The 24798-nt window shown below is 31.9% G+C and overlaps 3 protein-coding genes across 3 annotated transcripts; 2 read left to right on the plus strand and 1 right to left on the minus strand.

The window, feature by feature from the left end:
• The first annotated feature begins 7002 nt into the window (after positions 1-7002).
• LOC123195355 (probable flavin-containing monooxygenase 1) lies at positions 7003-9530 on the plus strand. Its single transcript, XM_044609059.1, has 5 exons — positions 7003-7461; positions 7689-7929; positions 8471-8649; positions 8736-9085; positions 9172-9530. The coding sequence occupies exons 1-5, from the start codon at positions 7003-7005 to the stop codon at positions 9512-9514; spliced, it is 1572 nt and encodes a 523-aa protein (XP_044464994.1). The 3' UTR covers positions 9515-9530.
• Positions 9531-11864: 2334 nt separating this feature from the next.
• Positions 11865-14688, minus strand: LOC123194390. The gene is made up of 2 exons (XM_044607579.1): positions 12732-14688; positions 11865-12252 (listed from the first exon to the last, which is right to left on the minus strand). The coding sequence occupies exons 1-2, from the start codon at positions 13907-13909 to the stop codon at positions 12204-12206; spliced, it is 1227 nt and encodes a 408-aa protein (XP_044463514.1). The 5' UTR covers positions 13910-14688; the 3' UTR covers positions 11865-12203.
• An 8355-nt stretch (positions 14689-23043) lies between these two features.
• LOC123195318 (acyl carrier protein, chloroplastic-like) lies at positions 23044-24166 on the plus strand. Its single transcript, XM_044609007.1, has 5 exons — positions 23044-23161; positions 23264-23394; positions 23488-23601; positions 23688-23807; positions 23892-24166. Exons 2-5 carry the CDS (start codon positions 23293-23295, stop codon positions 24015-24017), a joined length of 462 nt encoding a protein of 153 aa, XP_044464942.1. The 5' UTR covers positions 23044-23161; positions 23264-23292; the 3' UTR covers positions 24018-24166.
• Positions 24167-24798: the final 632 nt, after the last annotated feature.

The raw sequence follows: 24798 nt of genomic DNA on the forward strand, positions 1-24798 counted from the left end.
TATTTATTTTGTATTATTTATTATGAATTTGTATAATTGGCCCTATCAGGCCAATATTTGTCAGTTTTTTTCATTTCATCGATGGTTGAATTTGTGTATTTAAAATGAGTATGTATAGTTTGAGTACACAAATTCAAATAAAGGTAATACTATGTATATTTATTTTAAGTACATAAATAAATATATACTTATTTATATTATCATATAATTAAGTATTATTTTACTATTTATTTAAAATCATTTATTCACATTATAATATATATAAATACGATATATTTTTATATTTAAAATGAATATACATAATTTTATTAATAAAATAATTGCTCAAAATAAATTTCTCTCTATGCTGTGTTTTAAAATATTTTTGGTGATTAATTAGACAAATAAACATGTATACTTTTCTTAGTAGGCCAAATGATTATTTTTCTAACCAAGGTTTGGTGATACAACAAATTCCTACTTCTAAGTTCAGAAAATCCAATTTGTTCATCTGACGTCTACTTCAATTAGTAAATTATGTTATGCGAAAGTGTTAAAAAGGTAAGTTCAACACAAACCCAAACAAAAATTATCTTATTTGCAATATCTATACATTTTTCGTTCTCCATTTTCTCATTGATTCTTTCCCGTCCTGTCTCACTCAGGTCTTTTCAACAAGTATCAGTCTGTCTCTTACTCTTCTTTCTGCCATTCATTTTCTCTTTTCAGCCTCTTTCCTTTTCTTTCTCCACTTATTTCTTTACAATAAATGACAATTTCTCTCTCTTCTTTCTCCTATCTCTTTCTTAACCTTCTCCCACTCATTTTTTCCAATACATGTCATTATATCTTTTCCTCTTCCTTATCCTCCTCATTTCTCCTAAATTCAAAAAAGTATATATCAGCGGTTATCAAAAGAGTTTCCTAGACATTAAAATTAGGAAGTAGTAGTAAAGATGATAAAAGGAGAGAGATGGTTGGTTGGTGGCAGTGAAGATAACGGGTGTAGAAAAAAATGATCGACAATTGATGGTGAAGAATTGAAGATAATGAGTGAAGAAAGGATAAAAATAATAAAAATAAAAGAATGTCAGATGAACAAATTGAATAAAGGATAAAAATAATAATTTATCATGTTCTCTGTTCGCTCAAATCTGGAAAATGGAAGACCAACTTTAACCCCAGATTTGGTCAAAATTAAAATTAGTATGTAATAATGAAGAAGATCCACTTACCACTCAAGAATAAATCGCCTCAGAAATATGATAAATTCATGTGTCGGTGTGACTTCATTCAAAAAGTCAAAATTCGATTTTCTATTTATATTCAAACAAATTATAAGAGTATGGTGCACTTTTAATTAATTTATATCTATATACTAAAAATGAACTAAAATTTTCTTCACTTTGTGATGGCCTGCCAGAATTATTTAATAAATTTCTACCACGATAGGGATGTACACGGTGGTTGTGGATGTTACTTCATTTTCATATGGAAAATTCAAAGCCACTAGGCGGTTAATCGTTTACTGAAATGTTTGGCTAAATAACTGATGCATGAATATATCTAATTAAGCTACGTTTGCCCGGAAAACCAACAAGAGTAATAGCTTCATTTTCATTGTACATCCAAGGATTTCAGTGTTTTAATTTCATGCACATGGGGTAAGATGGTTTGCCTAGTGCAGTAATATTATACTTCCTCAACTTATCTAAGATAATGTTATAGGTACGTCATTAGATTTGGGATTTCATTTGTTTGGTGATTGGGTGGGTCTCGACCGAACTATCAAGCCCAAGTAAAGCTTTTTGTATAAATTATATATGAAACTTGAATTATATATGAAATCTGAATTGAAACACGATTTTATAATTTTCAACACATACTACATATTGCCCTATGGTTGACTATATATATGACACTTTTAAGTAAATTTCACATTGATAAAGCACAAGAAAGATGATGAGTTAGTCTATGCCTCCCACATTGCTTGGATTGCTAAGATGATGATTGGTTAAATGTTTGTAAACTTTTTAAACTGTCAAAACATGTTTTGAGTTACGAAATTCAAAAACAAAATCATAATTAACTATGTGTTCAAAAGTAAATAATATCTTGACAATAAACCACCAGAAATCATCATAAAATTCTCAAAACTTTATATATGCATATATTTAATACAATTATATATGAAGTAATGAAAAGTTGTTGAGTTGAAAATATATACTACATACATGTTGCTTTTTGACTTGATTATTAAGTTGATAAAAACAGATGAAGAATTTGTTTGACTTTTAGTTCCAAACTTCTTAGTCTACGGGGGACCGGCCTAACCCATAATATATACTTGATGTTAATCATCATATTGACAACCAAATTATAATATTGAAATAAATTAATACTTGTCTTGGCTCCCTTTCAATGTAGTTGCAATGAAGTGTTAAATAGCTTCACGCATCAATCAATCAATGGGGGCTGCGCGCCAGCTGGATATGTTTCATTTTCATGAAGAAATTAACATGCATGCATATATTTCGGTTCCCTTAAAAATCTGCAGACGCACCAGGACATCTTCATATAATCCAGGAAATTGCTGTGATAGTGCGACGGCTTGTACACTTTCTAATAACTTCAAACACTACTGGAAAGTAATATTTAGTTGAAAGAATAATACTCTACGTACCTATTTTAAATACATAAATATATATATATATATATTTATGTGTGTTATTATATGATTGAGTATTAATATAATATTATATATATTGATTTTGAGTATATAAATAGACACATATTTATGTATATTATCATATGAATAAGTATTATTTTATCTTTAATATAAAATTATAAATATGTGTCTATTTATATATCAAAAAAATAAATAAATATTGTTTTATTATTAATTTTAAATTATTAAAAATATATAATAATATATATTTATTTAAATACTTAAGAATCAGGTAGATGTATTATTAGTTGAAATGGAAAAGAAGATAAGCACTTGCTACAATTTTCTAAATAACATTACTATGACACTGCAAAATTCAAGGCATATTTGTCTTTTCCATCGTTAGGCATGGCTGCAGAAACGACAGCTTCAACTCCAATACATGCATGCACATCTCGACAAATTAGAAATAAGTTTTCCTTTTACAAAAGTTGATTTTTCCAAGTGAATTTGAAGTCATGTGAACGCATGAAGTTCCGAGGACCTCCTTATAACTTTCCCAGATGCTTCTATTCTTCGTCTTCCTATTATTTTTCCGAACCGCCCAAGAGTCTTAGCTCACTTCAATTATTTAAAGTATACGACATCGCTTTGAGAGTGGAGGTAGAATCAGTCTGGTCTTTGAAAGCGTGTAGAAATTCGTTATCTTCCACATGGACTATATTTTCTTCCATATGATCGTCAGATTACTGAGCAATTAATATATCAAGTTTATGATTAATAATTAATCAAAGTTGACTTCGCTATGGCAAACAAAATTAATTGATGGATGCAACTAAGTGCTAGTTGAGGAAACCAATTAGTTCAAACACACGATAATAATTGCCGGAAAATTTGAACCAATGAAAAGTATGCAAGACTAAAGGTGCGGTATTGATGCAAAAGGATGAAAAATGAGCGAAATTGCGGGTATAATTTTGTGCAAGCAACAGTAAATAATAAGTAAGACAATCGGATCAATTTTTTTAAAATAGATCACCCTACTATTCGAGAGCATATATTCATTGATATTTTATTGAATTGGACTGAATAACTATAAAATATTGTACTTATTTCAATTTGAGAATTTGTCAATGCCTAACACTATTTGAGTGTAATTGACATTTCAAATGTCGTTATGAACAATTTTTATTAGTAATGATATTATTCAGTATTTCAATTGCACATTTTTACATGCATTTGAGTAAATATTTAAATTGCATACTCTTTTGTTCCGTTGTATAAGTTAAAAGATCAAATTTTGTACATTTTTTAGGTCATATTCTATGTAACAGTATGTATTTGGACATGAATGTTACAAGCCTTCAAGAATCAAAGAGTGCAAATTTAGCTTTCAGTATAAAAGATTGCCCTTGGATAGAAAGTCTAAAGGGGAGGACCAATCAAGTACTGAAGGACATGCTTAGAGCACGTGGCTTGGCCACAGGGCTAGTTGGGTGGAGCTACTTTCATTATTCAAGTTTGTTTATAATAATAGTTATCAGACGATTATTAAGATGTCACTGTATGAGACTTTAGATGGACGGAGGTGTCTACAAACTAATTTCATTCACCTATAATTTGAAATTAATAGTTTACATATTTTATATGTTAATCAGCCATATCCAAATCAACAACGTATCTAGATTATTTCCATTTTTACAACTTATATAAAATCATATTTATCACTTATAATTTTTTTTTTCAAATTTTAAATTATTGACATATTAATTTCATTTTTACAAATTAGTTAAAATTTTAAATTAATATATTAAGAACCAACAGACCCAAAAGCCAAATTTTGACTTGGTCGACTCTTACATAGGGTTTGAACCAAGGCTCGATTTAAATCATGTATTTGGAGACAAGATCCACGTGGATCCTTATCACCAATGCCTCAGGCCCTTTTAAAGGATTAGGCCCTAGACATACAAGTAGAGTTATTCTATCGTGATGTTTTACACATGATAAGTGGAAATTTGTTGATATGAGTTATCTCTAGATATTGCAAATTTACACTATCCTCACTTTGTGTAAGTCCTACTCAAGTTGCTTAGGTTGGATTGTCCTTAAAACAAGTTATACTCAGTATTAGACTTATTATTGGTGTAACCCATGAGACTTGAATTAATTTTTTAATGTCAAAGGTTGATGCCTCCATGATGGAGAGTATTTTTTTGTACAATAAATGTCAATTCTCAACTTCTTAATATGAGTTATAACTCTAGCATGCACACAGAATGTCAAAGGTACATTCTGCTTAGTTGATATTGCTCATACATGGGAATAGATGCAAGCTATAGTCTAACATGTTGAGACTAATTCCAAGGTTTACATTCAGCCACCGTATTTGGAAAGGCTCAACAAGCATTAAAATGGTGGTTTGGGTTTGACAATCAATTTTGTTTTACTTGTCAAAGTTAGGTATAACACCAATGTGTGAGATGTTGAGCAAATGTTATCCTTCGAATAAAGACATGTTTTGTATGTTGAGAGGTGTTGTTTACTAATTATCATTTTATACTTTAGTTTGATAATGCAAGTCATCTCGATTGTTCTAATCGAACATTAACTCACTTTTGATTGACAAAATTCTTGTCCTTAGGATTAGAAGTTATATGTTGAGGTAGCCAAGTAGACTTGGTCATTTTGGAAAGTGACAAACTTTTTTTTTTTATCAGAAATAGTATTTGTAAGTCACCACTATGGTCCATGTCTTTAATAAGCTTGGTTGTCTAGCTAATACATTATTTATTAGAGATAAGATAACCACTGAGACTTCATAATGTAAAAAGTTATTACTTTTTAGGCAAGTGACATAGAAAAAATACTAATTGGTAGATTGCGTTCTTTTGATGAAGAAACTCTATCCACAATTTAAGATACAGATTACAACTTAGCTAATTGTTTCTTTGAAAGTTATATATTTCATATGCTAAAGTTTATTATATAATAGGTATATCACAAATTACTAAGATTTGTCATTTTTATTATTCCTAAGTAAATAAGTTTTTATCTATAATATAAGTTAATCAATAGACATATGATGTAACAAGTCATTGTAAACTATTGGTGGAGCTAATCACATCTTTTATGCTATTTCATAAGTTTGAATAGGGAAAAGATTTTATTTAGTGTTTAACTTTTTTTTGGAAGAATTAAGTTTAAATTAAGCCTTAAGTCAACGGATACATAAAAGCGAATAGGCAATGCCATTGTGACTTGCATCACTAACACATCAAGCAACTAATTTAGTAGATCATTAGACCTCAAAATTATATGCATTGACTTCAAGGAGGAACTGAAGGGCAAGGGTTTACACAGTCAAATTAATAAGTATATATATATTATATATTTTTATAAATATCTCTGCGTGTTTGTGGGTGGGAACACTCAGAATTCAAGGCAGTCTTTCCTAACTTCCTAACTAATGTTTATATTTAAAACAAGTCCATGTGTCCTTGTGTTTCAAAGGAAAAAAAAAAAAATCAATGACTGTATATACTCTTTGCAGAAGAAGAAAAAAAAAATCAACTAAACACCTAGTTAACCTTTGGTTAACGGGCTTGAAAGATTATTTTAGTAATTTATTTTTATAATTTATATTATTTTGTTTAATTTATAAATAATAAAACATTATAATAATTATTTATTATCAATAGTGATATGACATATAATATAAAAGGTAATCTTATTATCATCTTTATTTTGATTTTATTATAATTATATTCTTATTTATTAATTTTATAAAATAAAAATAATTTTATTTTCAATTAATATAAAAATATTTTAAAACAATTATACCCTAAGAAGTAAAATAATATACTAGTATTCTTTTATTTGTTTTAAACAAACATAATAATTATTTATACTTATCAAAATTTATCAAATACAATTATAACTTATATACAGTAATATTTTAAGTAATCTATTTTTAACATAATCTTTTAATTTTGATAATAAAATATTACACAAACCAAACATTGTATTAATACTAAATGTGGTGCGGTTTTGTTAACCAAGTACCAAACCGGTAATGAACGAACTTAATTTAAAATTGAAACTTTCAACTGGGTATTTAAATATACAAATCAATATAAGTAATGAAATCATTTACTGGCCGAGGAAAATGAAAGCGTGGAATAGTATTGAACCTACAATAATTCAGTTAGAAGCTATATTAAAATTTTAATTATATATTAATGAGGAAATGGTCACCCCTCCATCTCTATAAATACCATACCATTGCTAGTAGTTCCAGCATCGACAGAAATCTTATTCATTAAGGCTTAGTAGCTCTATTATTATCAACCAATATGGCTAGGCAGCTGCAAAACCATGTTCAGTATTCAAAAATTGGGATCATCGGGGCTGGTATTAGTGGTATTGCTGCCGCTAAACAGCTTCGTGCTTATGATCCTGTGGTGTTTGAAGCCACTGATTCAATCGGAGGTGTTTGGAAACATTGTTCCTTTTCTTCAACCAAACTCCAAACCCCTCGATGCGATTTTGAGTTTTCTGATTATCCTTGGCCTGAAAGGGATAATGCAAGTTTTCCTTCTTATATTCAGATATTGGATTACTTACATGGCTATGCTCAACACTTTGATGTGCTCAAATACATCAAGTTCAACTCCAGGGTGGTCTCTGTGAGATGTGTTGGTGACAAAGAAATCGCCCAAGCAGCCATAGTTCCAGGAGAATATGGCTCTCTTTTAAGAGGCCATCCCGTTTGGGAGGTTGCTGTGGAGACTAGCGGGCACAAAACCCCTCAGGTTACACACTTTTTGCTTCTTTTTCTCTTAAGATTAGTTATAAAGGGTCCAATCACTGTCTCCTAGGTTTACCTACAGGTTCCGATCATAAAAAAAGGAAAAGATTAGTTATCAAGGACCCATAAGCATCGTTGCATGCATGTTACAATGTTTTATGCATTTGTTACTTTACACTCGTTATGAGAATTTATGTGCTTATAATGATTTAATCTTGTTGTTACATGCAGTGGTATGCTTTTGAGTTGCTTGTGGTGTGCATTGGAAAATATGGAGACATGTCAAGAATGCCAAATTTCCCTTGCAATAAAGGTGAAGAAGTGTTTGGTGGTAAGGTCATGCACGCCATGGATTACTCCAAGCTTGACAAGAAGGCCGCTACAAAGTTACTTGAAGGAAAGAAGGTTGCAATTATTGGTTACAAGAAATCAGCCATTGATCTTGCTGTTGAGTGCGCTGAGGCAAATCAAGGTATATATCAAATTAACTCTAACCAAGTATACTGTTAATTTGCATCAGATCCTTTAAAGAAAATTGCAAAAGTTTTTGCTAGAAAAAAGAATGGTTCAGGTGAAAAGGACCAAGGAATCAAGTTGTGGATTAAAATATTTATTCCAGGGCAATCTTCGTCTTTATAGAAAATTAAATACTTTCTGAAATCTTTATGTAAACATGATCTTCGAGTCTTGGACCAAATAATTTATAATAATTAAAAGTGCCAATTATTAGTTCTCCCTCCTAGGCTCACATGATTGTCCTAATATTATTAACTTAACTGATTAATTATGTGACTTTACTACTAACCACTGGGGGTAAAAGAATATTAACGAATATTCAGGATGGCTACAAATTTTCTTTGTAAATATTTTTCCTCTTAGTTAGTCAATTTCATGGATTTGTCCTCCGTTAGAAATTGATTGGATGCCAGTTGATTGTGATTGAGAAAATGAGGTCTTCTATTTTTATCACATTGGCACCTTTATATAATTTTGATTTGGTTTTTCCATGGCAGGACCAAATGGACAACCATGCACTATGGTGATAAGGACTTTGCATTGGACTGTTCCATCTTATTCCATATGGGGATTGCCATTTTTCTTGTTTTATTCAACAAGGTCTTCTCAATTTTTACACGAAAAGCCAAATCTTAGCTTCATCAGGAAATTGCTTTGTTTTCTGCTTTCTCCAATGGTAATTAAATTCAACTTTACCTTAAAATATTTTCTTTATTTATATTTTTTTTATTAATGATCGAGTTTTTACTATTTTGATTATAGAGAAGAGCCATTTCCAAGTTTATAGAGTCTTACTTGGCCTGGAAGTTACCCTTGTCAAAGTTTGGACTAAAACCAGACCATCCATTTGAGGAGGACTATGCATCTTGCCAAATGGCTATCTTGCCGGAAAATTTCTTTCCGGAGGCGGAAAAGGGGAAAATATTGTTCAAAAGAGCATCAAAATGGTGGTTTTGGAATGGAGGAATCGAATTCGAAGACAAATCCAGGCTAGAAGCTGATGTTGTGCTTCTTGCCACTGGTTATGATGGGAAGAAAAAGCTTCAATCTTTACTGCCTGAGCATTTTGCTAGTCTTATCGTCGACTCTTCCGGGATCATGCCCTTATACAGGTAAACAAAAATGAATTACTCTTGATTAGTTTCTCAATTTTTCATGTATTAATTCAAACTAATTAAGTTTATAAATATGATCACAGGGGCACAATTCATCCTTTGATTCCAAACATGGCATTCGTGGGGTATATTGAGAGTGTTTCAAATCTTCACACGGCAGAGCTACGGTGCAAATGGCTGGCTCGACTGGCCGAGGAGAAATTCAAGCTTCCGAGTGTTGAGAAAATGATAGAGCAAATTGGAAAAGAGATAGAAATAATGAGGAGAACAACGAGGTTTTTCACGAGACATTGCATTTCAACATTCAGTATCAATCACAGTGATGAGATTTGTGAAGAGATGGGGTGGAAATCATGGAGGAAGAAGAACTGGCTCCTGGAAGCTTTCAGCCCTTACACTAGCCAAGACTATGGAGAAGAAAAATAGAATCTTTAAACCTAAAAAAATTATGATGAGAACAATTGAGAGTTCTGTGTCTTCATGTAACCACTAGTTTTATTTTTAATTTCTGTCTCTCCTATCCTATGTACTAGTTGCTGTTATTATTATAGAATAAAAGGATTTCTTAGTATTTTAATTATATATTATAAGGCAGAAAAGCTAGAAATGGATAAACGGGGCAGTGGATTCTGGTAAAAATTTATTAGAAAATATATGGATTTAGTACCATGAAAAATAATAATCTAAATCATGAAAAACAATTTGTTCTTACCCCAATGAATATATGTAATTTTGGTAATCAATAATATTTGAGTTGAACAACTTAAATTATACAAAGATCGATTTAACGTATCAAATAACATAAAATAAAAGAATAAAATTATACAGTGACAAATTTAAAGGAAATCTAGTTATCCCTTTAGGTATGAAAAATAAACATTTAATATTCATTTAGGACTAAAATTTATTAGTTTAATATATTTAAAATATAAAAATAATCTCTGAAATATGATACTAATCTTTCTTAGATTTCATCATTTTTTTAATTGACCCTCAGTAATTTTACTTTTCCACAATTTGACCTTTGTATATTATATGTCTAGGTCCACCACTAAAATTTTGATCTACCATTAAAATTATGTGTTTAAATAAATTATACTAATTTATTTATACAAACTAAAATGGTAACTTATAATTGGGTGATGAGATTATTTACTCTCTTTTTTTTATTATAATATCACATAATCAGATATTACCATATTAGATCATATAAATAAATTTGTACTATTTATATATTTATGCAAAATAAGTTTATACTAATTTATTTATACAAATTAATGCGACAACTAGTAATTGGATGATAAAATTATTCACTTTTTTTATTATAAAATTATCTAATCAAATAATATCATATTAAATTGTATGAATAAGTTTTTCTTATTTACTTATCTGGGTAAGTTTGTTTCACAACAATAATGCAAAGTTGAAGAATAGAAAATAAATGTATAGAATAGATTAGAACATTAAATGATTGGTGAATTCGTGATAGTGTATAGAAGAGGTCAACAAGGGTGGCCAAATGCTGTGGTTTGACCTTTGAAGAACGCACTGGTTCTTTCACATTTGATCCATCTCATATTACATATATTTAATGGGACAATTTAATTATAATACTAAGATATACTCAATCAAAAAATTAACCATATAAAATTCTGCAAATATATAAAAATGCCTAGTTGTCTTCAACTGTGAAAGATATTTGCTTGTCCATGGAGAGATTTTCATTACTTGGGTGACTCAAATTTAAAAAGAAAAAATTGGTTTTCAAAATCATAAAAAATCTTAAAACTTTTATAATAAGATAATTGCTTCTAAATCCCATATTAACAAAAGAAAATATGGTTTTGTCCAAATTAAAAAAAAAACACATAATATCTAAATTTGTCACATTATAGATACAAATTAATTAAGTTCCAATCTATTTGTTTATTAAATTAAGTTCCAATCTATTGACTAAAAAAACTTGCAATCTATTTCTCAAAACGTAAATTAAGTTCCAAATTATTAAATTAGGGTTTGATAAGTAAACGTTTGATAATCGAGTAGTTGTTTATGGGTATGAAGATGGTGGTGGAAGAAGTCAAGTCAAAGGGGTGTCTTTGAGTTCTCTGGTATTGGGTTTTATCATTAGTGTTAGGCCGAATGCCAATGGCTTGAACGGGGCTACCACCAATGATGCTAGCTTTGTTTGTTATGGGAAGTAGAAAGATTTTTACCCCTACGCCAAATAATTTGTTGGTTCTTCTATTTAGATTTGTCAAAGGGTAAGGGCGTTCGTCCTTTTTTTGGCACGGCCCATAGGGGCATAACCTGCTAATATAATGGAGCCTGTCAAAGTCTTGGTGTAAGACTTGTGGACTAACACAATATTTTCTATGAAAACTTTTAAATAATGGAGCCTGTCAAAGCATTGGTGTAAGACTTGTGGACTAACATAATATTTTCTATGAAAACTTTTAAAAAATTAAGTAAAAATTAAAAATAATTAAAAAATTGATAATTTGATTGACTGATCTATAAAAGTGTGTGGATTAACCTATTAAAAGTTGGCATGATATAATATAAGAGGTCCTAACCGCATCGTAAACCTTTTTTATCTACTGGATCAACTTAGTTCATAAGACCCACATTGTCATAGATCTTGGCACGAATTGACCCACCAACATGATAAGCCATGCCAAGGCCGGCTTGGTACAACCTATTACCATGTCTACTTCTATCCAATCCTACTTTAGATGCTTTCCAACTGTACAATAAAATACTATTACTACAAATACATGGTAACGTCAAATGTCCTTTAATAGATGATTAAAATGTGCTGAATGTCACTATGCGAGGAGAAAAATGCACAATTATTTCACATTACAAAGAGATTACAGACCCAGATGATACTGGTTCCACAATTATGAGAGCTGCTTAAATATATATTATATATTGATGAGTAAGAAAAAGCATGCTCCTCTCTCACATTATTTTCTTCAATGGATTGCCATTTTAACATCTTGGCAAGCCTTATTTGGACAAAATTTCTAAAAGACTACCCTTGATTTAAAGAAAAAAAAGGACAGAAAGAAGAGAGACCAGGATTTTATTGACAAAAAATAATCAATCCTTGTCAAGCTAGCCACTCGCTGTCTATTCCTTCAAATTCTCCAATGTCCATGCTGTTGATCACAATTTTACACCATAAAAACAAACACAGAATCAGTAAACTTATCATCCATCATAAAATATAATAATCAATAAACCAATTGAAAAACTCTTATTCATGGGCTGATCTAATCATCAAACTAATTGCAGCCTTTGTAGAAGGAAAGAACTCTCGACACTCATCTCATATGGAACTTGCTTGGATTCTTTGGACAGTTCAATTTGGATATGGACACTGTAGATGTCACCAGTCTGAACTAAAATGGGAAAATTTTTATTCTCATCATTTTCTTACTAGAAACCAACCCCTTCCCCCACACCCCCCCCCCCCCCCCCCCCCCCCCCCTCATTTGAATTCGATTAACAATCACTGAAAATCCAAGTTTTAACTTTGAAATTATTATTCAGAAACAGATTGAATGACTAATATAGATGCATGGAACATAAAACAATTCTACACCTTCAAATTTGACATTTTTAATTGGAAATTTACCAGGGCAAGGCAGGATCTTGGAGATACTCATCTGTGTAGTTGTCACTGAGACGTTGCTGCAAGCAGTTCTCATTTGCATTCAACCAGGATGGAAATTCCATGACTTCATCGAACGGATGAAAACCATCATCCTCTGTTTTCATTTCTTCATGTCCAACTTCCATGCTCTTCAAGAACTTAAACCACCAAGCTGAAGTCATCAAATTCATAGTATCACTCCATTCAATCTGATGTTGCTCTCCTATTGATCTGATCTCTGCCATTCTCTCATCGTCCATAGCTGGATGTAGGCCGTTTCCAGTGCTACCGGATTCGAAGACATCAGAAACGGAAGATGGCCCCCCAGCGTCATGTGAAATTGCAACCAAAGGAAGTTCTTCAGTAGCGAATGGAAGAGTAGGTGGGGAAGATGATGATGGAGATGAGGAAGAGTAGATTGATGGGTTGTTGCTACTGTGGTAAAGAGAAGTATCTAAGTTGTTGAAATCATGAAGGTTGAGGTTTAGGCCTAAGGTTTGATTTGGAAGAGGAAAATTGAGGGTTTCGGTAAAAGGCTGAGAAGGAACTTGAGAAACAGGCCAAGAATAAGGATTAGGAGGAGAGGGAGGGCAATTGGAGAAAGAAGAATATGAAAGATTGTCTAAATAATTAGAGAAATTGGAAGTGTCTGATCGGTATATTCTCGGATTTCTCCTAGATTTTATCTTGCCTTCCTGTTCAAAACATATTTGGGGTGATAGTTGTGATAGTTGTTTTTGTTGTTGCTCATTGGCCTGTTTCATAGCAGCTCTATGAAACTTGAGTGCAGTGACAATTTCTCTCCTAGCCTCAGCCATGTTTAGAAGCCTTTCTTGGTAAGGCCGACTGGTATGGAGCCTCCTCCTAACTTGTTTTTTATGTTGTTGCGGCTGTTGGGGTTGCTGGTTTTTTGGGGTTTCACTAAATCCATCACCAAACTTGGTTAAATTTTGGGCAGACACACCATGATCACCAGCATCAACACAATCAGGATCTTTAGGGCTAATGGGTTCTTTGGTTCTTGATGAGGTCAGTTGTTTCACAAGGCTACGGATATAAGCACCAGAGAGATGAGGCTCATCTTTGAGCTTACTATTCCTAAGTTTGCTGTAAATTTCCATCCCTTCTTTGCCTTCTTGCTGTGAGGATCTACCCCTCATCTCTCCCTCTCTGTGTCTCACTCTTTCAATTCAGAAAGCCAAAGATAAAAGGTGGGTTGGGAAGATCATAGCTTTCTTTGTTTTATTTTTTTCTTTCTCAGAGACAAAGTACACAATGCAGAGAGAGGCAGAGACTGATTTGGGGTACCCTTGATGTCCTCATGGGTATTATAAATACTAGTTCAAGAAGAGTGTAGGCATTTTTAATTCTTTTAGATTTTTCCCTCAATTGGCAACCCACATATATTATTGTTTCATTAAGAGCCTTAAATAGGCAGTTAGAGGTTTGCCATTTGCATTACTAAGATACCCTTTTCTTTCTGCTGTATTTATTAGAGGCCTATTCCTCTATTGGCTGGAATTCTTCTAAGTGAAATTCCTCTAATCTAAGGTTCTATCAGAATTCAACAAAAGAAAGTTGATGAAAGTGCAGAATCATATGAAGGTGGAGTCCAGTGAATCCTAGGGAGAATATATAAAAGGAAAAGTTTTGGTCCCATGGAGAAACAAGGTTCTTTTGGTAATGGGGAATTTCCTTGTTTAAAAGAATTAATCAAGCCTATGGGCAAATTAGGGCTAGAAGATATATGGGTATTCTGGTATCTTGTCTGCAAGTAAGATGGGACCAGGCTCTAAAAAACGTCCGCAGAAACTTTATACAGAGACTGACAAAATAATCTCCATTACTGTTGTAACTTTCTCTTTTAGTATTTCCTCTTTTTAGCAAAGAAGGGAAGGATTCCGATTATCCTGATTAAAACAAACTGTTCAACACGATTTCAGTCTGCTCATAAAAACAGAGAACTTGGACCTTTTGTAAAGACATTCCACAGTATGTTTAAGGACGGAAATTGGCTGTATCGTTGGATTCTAAAGTCTTATACCTAATAAAATTAATATAAATAAATGATATATAAATATAATAAATTAAATTTTAACACAAATAAATTGATTTAGTATAATATAGTTTCGATCATCATATTTATAATTCTAATATATTCTAACACAAAATCAGAACCTAAGATCACCATATTTATAGGTTTAATATATTCTGATATAAGATCAGAATCTAGAAACCAAATGTCTTAATACGTTGTCTATGGTGGTAGAGTAGACTTTGTGTAATATAAATTTTGATCTTTATACTTATAGTTTCAATATATTCGAATACATACTCATCCTCTTTTTTTTATCTTGCATAACTGCTTTTTTTTTTTCAAAACACCTTATTCAAATTAGATATTTTTTAAACTGAACTAATCACACCCCAAGTTTAATAATTAATCCTAGATTTAATACATCAAATAATTCTAAGATCTGTTCGTAATAAGACGTCAACAACACTCTAACCCAATTCCTCTTCCTTATCTTACTTCAATATGTTACTCCAATTGGTGGTTGCAAAGCCAGGGGTGCGACTTCAATGTCTTTTAGTAGAGTTTTCAATCAGCTACACTGGAACTAAACCCTAGAGAAGCCAGGCTTTTACTGCAGTAAATATAAAACAAAACTTCTGTATCTCACAAATTACTATGTCATTATGTTTAGAAGTTAGAACCAACAATAAATTTTTTATTTAATCGGTACCGGCCCCATTTGTTTGCAAGATCAAATTGTTGAGTGCCTGGGGAGCAAAATATCCCATTTCATCTCAACAAATCAATAATAATTAAAACAACTAACACAGATACAAACTTCTACTAAATTATAGATTGAGACATATCCCCAAATATTTTTACCTCCAACAAAGATGTTCTGTTAGCCTACAAGGTAGAACAAAATCAAGATGTAGTTGTTAAAAAGGATTGTAATCTCATTTAAACACCAATACTATAGTGGAAATAAGTTTAAAACCATAACTGAAGATCACAAATCATTCATATGGATCTAGAAGATGTTATATATGTAATATTAACCAGTTTCACAACCATTCTTGTATTTGGAGACTCCACCAAGCAAAATTTCAATCCAAATTCCATTTATCACTTCTATAACTCTTTATAATCTACTAGGGTTTACACTCATCCACACAAAGATAACCACAAACACAAAACATCGTTTAAGGTGTTGTGAGGCTCTTGCGATTTTTTTTCAAAATTTTGAATCCAAAAATTTTGAAAAAAATATTTTTTTTCTCTAAGGTGGGCAGCTCCTCTCATAAAATTAGAGAACAAGTTGAATTTCTAAAAAATTTCAGCCCTAGGTCAAGCTCTTACAAATTACATTACATCCCATCAACTTTGGACCATTTAACCCTAAAAGTTTTATTTTATTGCACTTAGAACCAAAAATGAGTGTGGGCCTCCATCATGATATGATTAAATCCGTAACATTTTAATCATCGTTATCAACCTCTTATGGTGTATGACAAGTGGATACGTGATTAATCTATATTTAATCAATCCTTCATTTACATACTATGAATTACTTCTAATAAGATATTATGACTACTTAAATAATAAAGAATTAGTAGAAAATTTATTTTAACCTTGGTACGAACCCATACAATCAAATTATTTCATCAACCGAAATAAAAGATTTAATCTTTTTGTTAGCAAGGTTTTGCAATATTTCCTCTAACGACTAGGTTCACCACATCTAAAACAAACAACTTTTTCCTCTTTCATTAATGCCATCAATAGGATTTGAAGTATTATGAGGTATAGATTGAGATTTATAATCAAACACAAGTTGGGTCTCAACCTTACTCCTCTCATTTTCTTTCTCAATGCCAACATAAACTAACTTGGCCATATTAATATGAACCCTAGCATCCAACATCCTGACCAAATTAAACATGAATTCTCCCTTGTGATCCTTATAATAGTCCTTTATGAAAATGGACAAGATTCAAATAGAGACGATAAGACAAGGTTTATAGCAATGTCATTCGTAGTATGTGAACCAATATGTTTGGTCTTTTCGATCAACTCAATCATCTTAGACACATTAGTCCAAACTTCAATTTCATCATCCGTTTTACAAATAAAGAGAGTTCCTTCCTTACCTCACAATGCTCTATGCAAGCATGACTTCAAAAAATCTTATGCTACGATCAACCAATTTTTTATCGGTCAAATCGTTTGTTTGCATATCAAGGGTCAACAAAGAAAATATAATGCTCAATGCAAGTTTTGCACCACTAAAGTATTTCTCATAAGCATCAAAATCCCTCAAAGTGGCGTACACTCCAAACTCTGCAAATGAGTCATGAATGTTCACAGCTAAGATTCTTTTCTAATCCAGTACAACTTGAATATGTTAATACTAGGCAATGAATCTTATATCCAACCCAAACTTCTTTTTAGAACATCATTTTAAATTTTAGATCGTATGTGTAACACTCACAAATACATCTTACGAGTAATTTACAATGCTGCTCTTGACTTGAAAGATTTTAGACAGATATATCCTATACCCCATTATTCTAGCCCCACAATCATAGAACACTAATATCCAAATAACAAGTTTTCAAGAAAATTTTCTGAAGTGAAGTAACTGTTCAGGCGTGTAGCTTTCAAGAAGCAACCATTTTCCCTCTAAATAGTAGCCTCGCGACAGAAATTCTGCCGCAAACATTATCTATAACCACCAAGATACCCCCATCAGAGCTATCATTGTCTTACATCTGTAGAGATTTTGTTATTTAAAAAGAAGGCGGTTCAAGCAAGTTGAATGTTAGTATAAAAGGCAATCGATTGCTGTATGAAAAAGAAAGACTTAACAATGGCCGAAAACATGCTAAACAGCTACAAATAATAATGACAAATAAATTACCACTCTTGGCATTCAGGTCTACGGCAACCACTTCCATTACACCTTGGCTTTTTTAACATTTAAATCAACATATACACCTTTCATTTTTATCAAGCATCTCCCTCTTGTTGTTACAAATTAGCACCATGCCAAAGAATCTACATATGAAATGCTTATTCAGTAGATTGTTACGACCATCATTTGCCAAATTTAACTACGGAGATTCAAGGGGGCAGAGATTTTGCAAGCGCTCTATCTCTTCATTCATATCCTCACTCTTAAGTAATCACTATATAAATGTCTAGGGGACCACATACAGCTTTGAATAATTGACAGCTCTCAAAGATTTTGACTGCTCTTCTTGTTTTTTTTTTTTTTTTTTGAAATGTAGCTGTAAATATGCCCATATGAGATTCATAAAACATAATAATTCTAAAGCCTCTAATAACTATTAAGTAGACAACAAAATGGAGATTTCAATGAACAAAACTTAAAAATAAATAAATTTCAGTTATAAAAAATTCCTCAGGAAAAATTATGATCAAATTAGGAGCCAAAACCATAAACCCTAAACGCTAACCCAACTTTGTGGGCACAAGAGAAAGGAAGAAAAATAGATAAACATAAAGAAAGAAATAATGAACCTTAACGTGTAAAACTAAAAGCTCACTAACATCTGAACACACAGAGAAAAAGATAGGATACGACTCCATCTTGCAGCATTATTAAATAAAATAAAATAAAAATAATAGTAGGAGAAAGCATGAAAGAGGTTTTTTTTTCCTTACTTGTGGATAAAGATGCATATGACTTTCGTTTTCTGATGAGAAAACCAGCAATCCCACCAATCCATTTACGCCTCAGATGAAAAAGATAGCTTCCACAAATCACATTTGCCTTTCTTTATATTTTCTCTCTCTTTTTTCCTTTGGATTCCTTTCACACCACTACAGAGATTGCCATTTATGTCTTTTCCCCTTATCCTTTTTACGTTAAACATTCAACTCAATTTATAAGAGACAGTAGCAGCAGCAGAAATTTATTCTTACTGGTTTTTTTAATGGTTCAGCTGCCTATCTGTGAGCTGGCAGGCTGGCCTCGTCCTGCTTGAGCTGTGTGTTTCATACGCATACACCATATCTCTCTTATGATTATTTATGAGCAATGGCCGTTAATATTGAATCCTTTTTAGATTTTTCTTTGAACAAGGGTTGCAGAGGGCACGTTTGAAGTCATTGATGAGAAGGCTATAGTCATTGTCGGGGCCCCTCATTTGCTTCATTGTTCATTCGTTGAATGTGTATGTGGCTATTAGTTTTTACCCGTCTCAACAAAAAATAAAACATCATATTAAATTTTTTACTGCCGATGTGAGCAATGTTTATATGAGATTTTATTTGATGATAAATTTATGTAAAATTAAATAAATTTATAGTTGAGGGGTGTTATTATATAGCATAGTAAAATTAATTCAACTATTTACAAAACTATTTTTTATATTTATATATAATAAAATTATGCATACTTACTTTAATATATAAATTGATATACTTTTTATATGTATTATCATATAATTAAATAATTTTAAATTAAAAATAAAATAATATATATATATATATATACACTTATGTAAAAATAAATATATAAGGTCTAATAATATAAATTGTTTTGCTTTGAATAATTATATTTTTATTAAGCTTATATTAGATTATATTATATGAGTAATGTTATGTGTATATGTTTTTGTTATATAATTTGAAAATATATATTATATATTAGTATGTGATTGAGTATTACTTTATATTTATTTCAAAATCATCCAATCACTTAATGATTCATCATCACTGTACTCAAATTATATATAAAAATGTATAGATATAGTTTATTGATATTAAATTATATATATTTAATATTTTACTGTTTAACTTTGGTTAAAACATGTTCTACTATAGTAAACTTAGTGATTTTACTATTATTATTCATTGAAGATGATAAGGTTCATAGACATGATTCTATGTTCTATAGTTTTCACTTTCATTAACTCAGATGTAAACCAAGAATAATAATTATTGCCTGTATAAATAAATCACTATTGATGGTAATTATCTTTTTTTTTTTTTTTAAAGTAAAGTATATTACCAAGAGGAGTCCCAAAAAGGCAGAACAAGCGAAGCTCACCAAAGTAACATCAAAAAAGGAGGAAACTAAGGCAACAGCTATACAAAACAATCTATGAAAGCATATACGAATATGCACACTGCTAACACAAAGCTATCAAAACCAAGGGGAACCTGCAGAATAAAAGATCCAACTTGAAGAAATAAGAGCAAATAGAGAAGCAATGTAAAGGTAACTTGAGAGTTCTTAAAAGATTATCAAGATAACAAAACGGAGACCAACCAACAATTAAAACAAGAGCCAAAGGGCCACAAACTTCTTCTTGTAAAAATAAAATTTATCATATGAGAGTTTCAGGTAATTTTAGGGGCAATTTGTGGGTAGAGCATTATTATATATTGAGTAGGTGTGTGGGGTTGACTGAGGCAGATGAGGATGATGCGACGCGTCATAATCAAAGGGCTAATTTCGGTGCTAATCTGAGCACAAGGTTGCCACATGGGCTGAGGTTAAAGCCTCCAATCGCAAACACTTTGCCACGTGGGATGTTTCGAGAGGGACAATTTGCCCGGGCCCTACCCTTACCCTGCCACTGCTGAAAAAAGGCTGCTGCCCGTGCCACCCAAACCCAATTTTTCTGTTGAGTACCTTTCTTTAAAAGAAATTATTTTAAATAGCTCCATAAGTGCCGGTATGACCCTATAGGGCAATATCATGCCCTCTGAAATTGAAAGCTACAAGGTGTAATCACCGTCTGAATATTAATTTGATAAGTTTCAACAATCAGTTTGACCCAAAAAAAGTGGAAAATTTACGCATGAAAGATGAGCATATTAACATTAAATTTTCAATAATCTTATTTGAGTCATTAAAACAAAATAAATTAAGAGTTTAATTTTTAAATATTATTAAAAAATACTTTAACTTATACTTTTTTATTTATAAAGTTAAGATAATTGTCTTTCTTAATAAATTAAGGTAAACAAACGGTGGAGGATATCTAAACCTGTAGATAAGAAAAAAAAATTTAAGGGAAGAGAAGAGAGGTGTTAAGGTAAGTGTAAATTGAAGAAGAAAAATGACAACTGCGTCCAAATAGAAAACACAATATGTGAAGCGACACTCGGTGAAAGACAATTTTTGGATTAATGACTCTTGTAATACAATATACATTGTTGTAGTTTCGCAGCTGCAAATGATCACTTTTTAATTATATTCATATGAAAATCATTTTGTAACAATTTTAAACTATATTTTATTATAATTTATTATCAACAAAACTAAATTTTATGTATAAATAATGATATATCAGTATATGGTTAAATATTTTTTATTTTTAATTTTTATCTATCCAATCATAACAAAATTATCGTTATTTGTATATAAAGTTTTGTACGTAATATTACTCATTTATTTTTAATTCAAGGGGCTATATCTTACATGGTTTGTACAAGAGATACCATGTTTTATAGGGTTGTCATTCCATTTTGTATGAATGAATTTGTGCATTTAATATTATTGTCCAAAAATATGTTTTATGATATAATTGAAATGAAACTTGTATAATATTCTAGATTTTCTAGCATGAAGATATATAATGTAAGTAGTTATTGGTATTTATGGTAAAATAAAGAAGACATTTATGGAACATAAGATGATGCAGGAAGGGGCATTTAAGCAGCGAAGCGTGCGGTCACTTTCCGCTATTAGTGGGGGTGGGGTTAATTGGCGCATGCATGCATGCACACCAGCAGCAGGTAGCACCGGCCAGCACCAGCACCAGCGCCCATTGGGACCATCATTCCATTTTTAACCTGTCTGCAGCCAGCCACCACCGCCATCAACGCTTTCACAAAATAACACAACACAACTCTCTCTACAACTCTCTCTCTCTCTCCCTCTTTCTCTGTGTATATCTGCAGAGAGGGTGAATATGAGTTCTAGAAGGAAAAGAAGGAGAAAGTGATTTTGCATTGTTGTAATTTACTCAATTGGAAGACCACAAGATAATGAAGATAGAGATGGATGAAGCTGATTATCCATTGCTACTACTCCATCAACATTCATTCATTAATTAATTTGCTTCTGTTGTTATTAGGGTATCGATCGAATAGTTTAAATTCACTTGAATGCAAGCACATGATACAAGTTGTAGGTGTCATGCATGCAAAAAGTGTAGCAGAGTGTGTGTGTGTGTGTGTGTGTATGTGCATGCATGCTTGCATTCAAAGAAGCAACGGGCTCTCCATCACAAGCCACCAACCAGTTTTAACAAGAAAAATTTTAGATTTAGTAACTAGTTTTATAATTATTATACCTAAGTTTAAATTTAAAATATTGTCGGAGGGAATTCAAACTCTTGCTCTCATGTTTGAAATTTTTTTTTTACCACTCAAGCTAGTCTTAGGGGCGAATTTAGATGACTTAGTGTATACTGCATGGTAAGTGTTAGTGTAGATACTTACAAAGGCAGATGGATATATAGCTTTTTTGAAGTGGGGTATTATTTACTTGCTCTTTCAATTTCAAAAGTAATTCTATCATGGTTGGAATAATGGAATCCTCAAAGTATACTTTTATTTTTACCTTTTTGAAGTGGGACTTATCTTCTTTTTTTACTTTTTCTTCAAGTAAACATGTTACAAATTATATTCCCTTTAAAGTAATTATGTCTCACTCACCCCACTTCCCTTTATGAAAATCAGAAAAAGCTTCAGCATAACTGTGATTTTTTGTTCAAAAATTTTGCCACAGTTTGTGGATCAAAAGATTTGAGATGATTGAAGTTTAGACACTTTATAAAACCATAAATAAGATGCAATATCAGCCCTTTAAATACTTTAATTTAAAAGCTCAAAAATTATATAAAAAATGGTGTAAAAAACAGGGTTACTGATGTAACCTAAAACAAATATATATGCCTTATTGGTTGTCCCATTTTCACAATTTCTCTACCCCGGAAAAGGCATATTTGTGCGGTCCTTCTGAAATTCCATGAACAAGAGTTGGGCCTATAGATGAGCTTTTGAACCAATAACCTAGTTTGAACTTATTTCGCCATTATCCACCAATTAAACAAACAAAAAAATTATATAGATATATAAGTACTATGTTATCATAAATTTTATTCGAGTCTTGATTAAATTTTACAAAGTTGTTTGATTTGCATGTCCGAAGTAGCCAAAATCAAGAATGTAGGACCCCCTTTTAGATCGTCTAATACAAACTATTTCTTCTTTTGTCTCATAATAATACACCCCATTGAACTAAGCAAACCAGAAATAAAGAGAATTAAAGAAAACGGAGGAAGCCTAGAATGGCTGCACCAAGGCCAGCTTGGACATGGAAGTCACCGCCCAAAAACAAATTTACACTTTGGTATCATCACCCCCTTCACCTATTTCCAAGTTTAAAGCTCCCTTTATAGGTACGAATACTTACCAGTGACACTCTTGTGATCAACTATTTTTTGTTGCTCAGGTCATTAATCTAGGTAGCTGATCGATCACATGGCTGCCTTTCTTGCAAATCCTGCTTGTTCCTTGGCTGCCATTTCGGCTACTGCTGGAGCCAGAGCTTCTGTTTCTGAGCAGAAGACCTTCTCTAAAACTGTAATCACTTGTTAATAACTAATGAATTTGGTTTTGTTTATATGTTGGGTTTGTGTTTGTAAAGGAGACAAATGATTCAACATTTTAATGCAGGCAAGTCCTTTGTTTATTGGGTTGAAGCATATTCCGAAAATCCAATTTTCCAAGACGGCTAACAGTTTTTCTACTCGGTCCAGATGCTTCAAGACTGCATTTTCATGCTCTACTGTAAGGAATTTAATAAAAACTTCGAATTAATGGGTTTATTCTGTTTTAGTTTCCTATGATTAGGCTTATAAACTAGTGATCTGCAGGCTCAACCCGAGACATTGAAAACGGTCCAAAGCACAATTGCAAAGCAATTGTCGATCGACTTGAGTACGGTCACTCCTGAAACCAAATTTGCCGATTTGGGTGCTGACTCCCTTGACACGGTATATCTTAATTAAGGTTAAGGAACATTAAATTTATTAAATGCTTGAAAGTGGTTGACATTAAGGGTTAAACATGATGATCAGGTGGAGATAATGATGGCTTTGGAAGAACAATTTGGAGTGTCAATTGGAGAAGGTGGAGCTGAAAACGTTGCAACAGTTCAAGATGCGGCAGACCTCATTGAGAAAGTGAAGGCAGCTGCAACTTAGCTCAATCAATAGGCTACTGGGAATTTATATATGTTGTCATTTGAGTCATTTCATGACAATGAGGGCGAAGAGAGATTTGTCGATGTTAGCTTTTACCCTTGTTTATTTTTTGCTCTTTCAGAAAATTGAAGGTGGCAAGTTCCTTTTCAGGGTGTTGTTGATCATTACATTCCAATCTAAATAATCTCCCAAAATGAATAAAAACACTAGCAGTGTTGACACTGAACAATCCTGGTTAAAAAAATGCACTGCTTTTCAGTGCGAAATGCAAGAAGAACTACTCCATAGGTTTGCTGGTGGCGTAAAATCAACTACACTAGTTGATAATACTTACAAATGCTTGTGGTACATTTAATGTGAAAATTCCGGCTATGTTTTGGCTCAATTCTGTAGCAGAACAATGTTGTGAAGTTAGATTGAGATGAATTCTAAGGTCTAGGCGTCTAGCTGATGCACGCTTGGTAGCAGTAATGCATGTCTTACCATCCTTCGAACACAAATAATAATATACCCACAAGTTTAGTGATCATAGCACTTCAATCTTCAAAACGACTGACCAGTCACTGATTGTTTTAGAAAGGATTCTACTCTCATTTAGCGACAGTTTTAAGGCACTGAGCAATGGAATCAGCTGGAGTATACACACAACCTGCTTGCCATTTTGGTTCCTGGGGAGGTGTAAAGAAAATAATTAGGCTGAATTATCGTAATTAACTTTTCAATTAACATGCACTAGGTTTGTACCAAACCAGATAAACTGTTTTATAAACTAAATTAAATT

Source organism: Mangifera indica, chromosome 13 (genome assembly GCF_011075055.1).
Source record: "Mangifera indica cultivar Alphonso chromosome 13, CATAS_Mindica_2.1, whole genome shotgun sequence".
Lineage (NCBI taxonomy): Eukaryota > Viridiplantae > Streptophyta > Magnoliopsida > Sapindales > Anacardiaceae > Mangifera > Mangifera indica.

Coding starts and splice junctions, on each gene's coding strand:
- LOC123195355 (XM_044609059.1), top strand. CDS start 7,003: ATGGCTAGGCAGCTGCAAAACCATGTTCAGTATTCAAAAATTGGGATC. Junction 7,462..7,688: donor GCGGGCACAAAACCCCTCAG/GTTACACACTTT, acceptor TGTTACATGCAG/TGGTATGCTTTTGAGTTGCT. Junction 9,086..9,171: donor GGGATCATGCCCTTATACAG/GTAAACAAAAAT, acceptor ATATGATCACAG/GGGCACAATTCATCCTTTGA.
- LOC123194390 (XM_044607579.1), bottom strand. CDS start 13,909: ATGAGGGGTAGATCCTCACAGCAAGAAGGCAAAGAAGGGATGGAAATT. Junction 12,253..12,731: donor CAAGATCCTGCCTTGCCCTG/GTAAATTTCCAA, acceptor TGTGATCAACAG/CATGGACATTGGAGAATTTG.
- LOC123195318 (XM_044609007.1), top strand. CDS start 23,293: ATGGCTGCCTTTCTTGCAAATCCTGCTTGTTCCTTGGCTGCCATTTCG. Junction 23,395..23,487: donor AGAAGACCTTCTCTAAAACT/GTAATCACTTGT, acceptor ATTTTAATGCAG/GCAAGTCCTTTGTTTATTGG. Junction 23,602..23,687: donor CTGCATTTTCATGCTCTACT/GTAAGGAATTTA, acceptor AGTGATCTGCAG/GCTCAACCCGAGACATTGAA.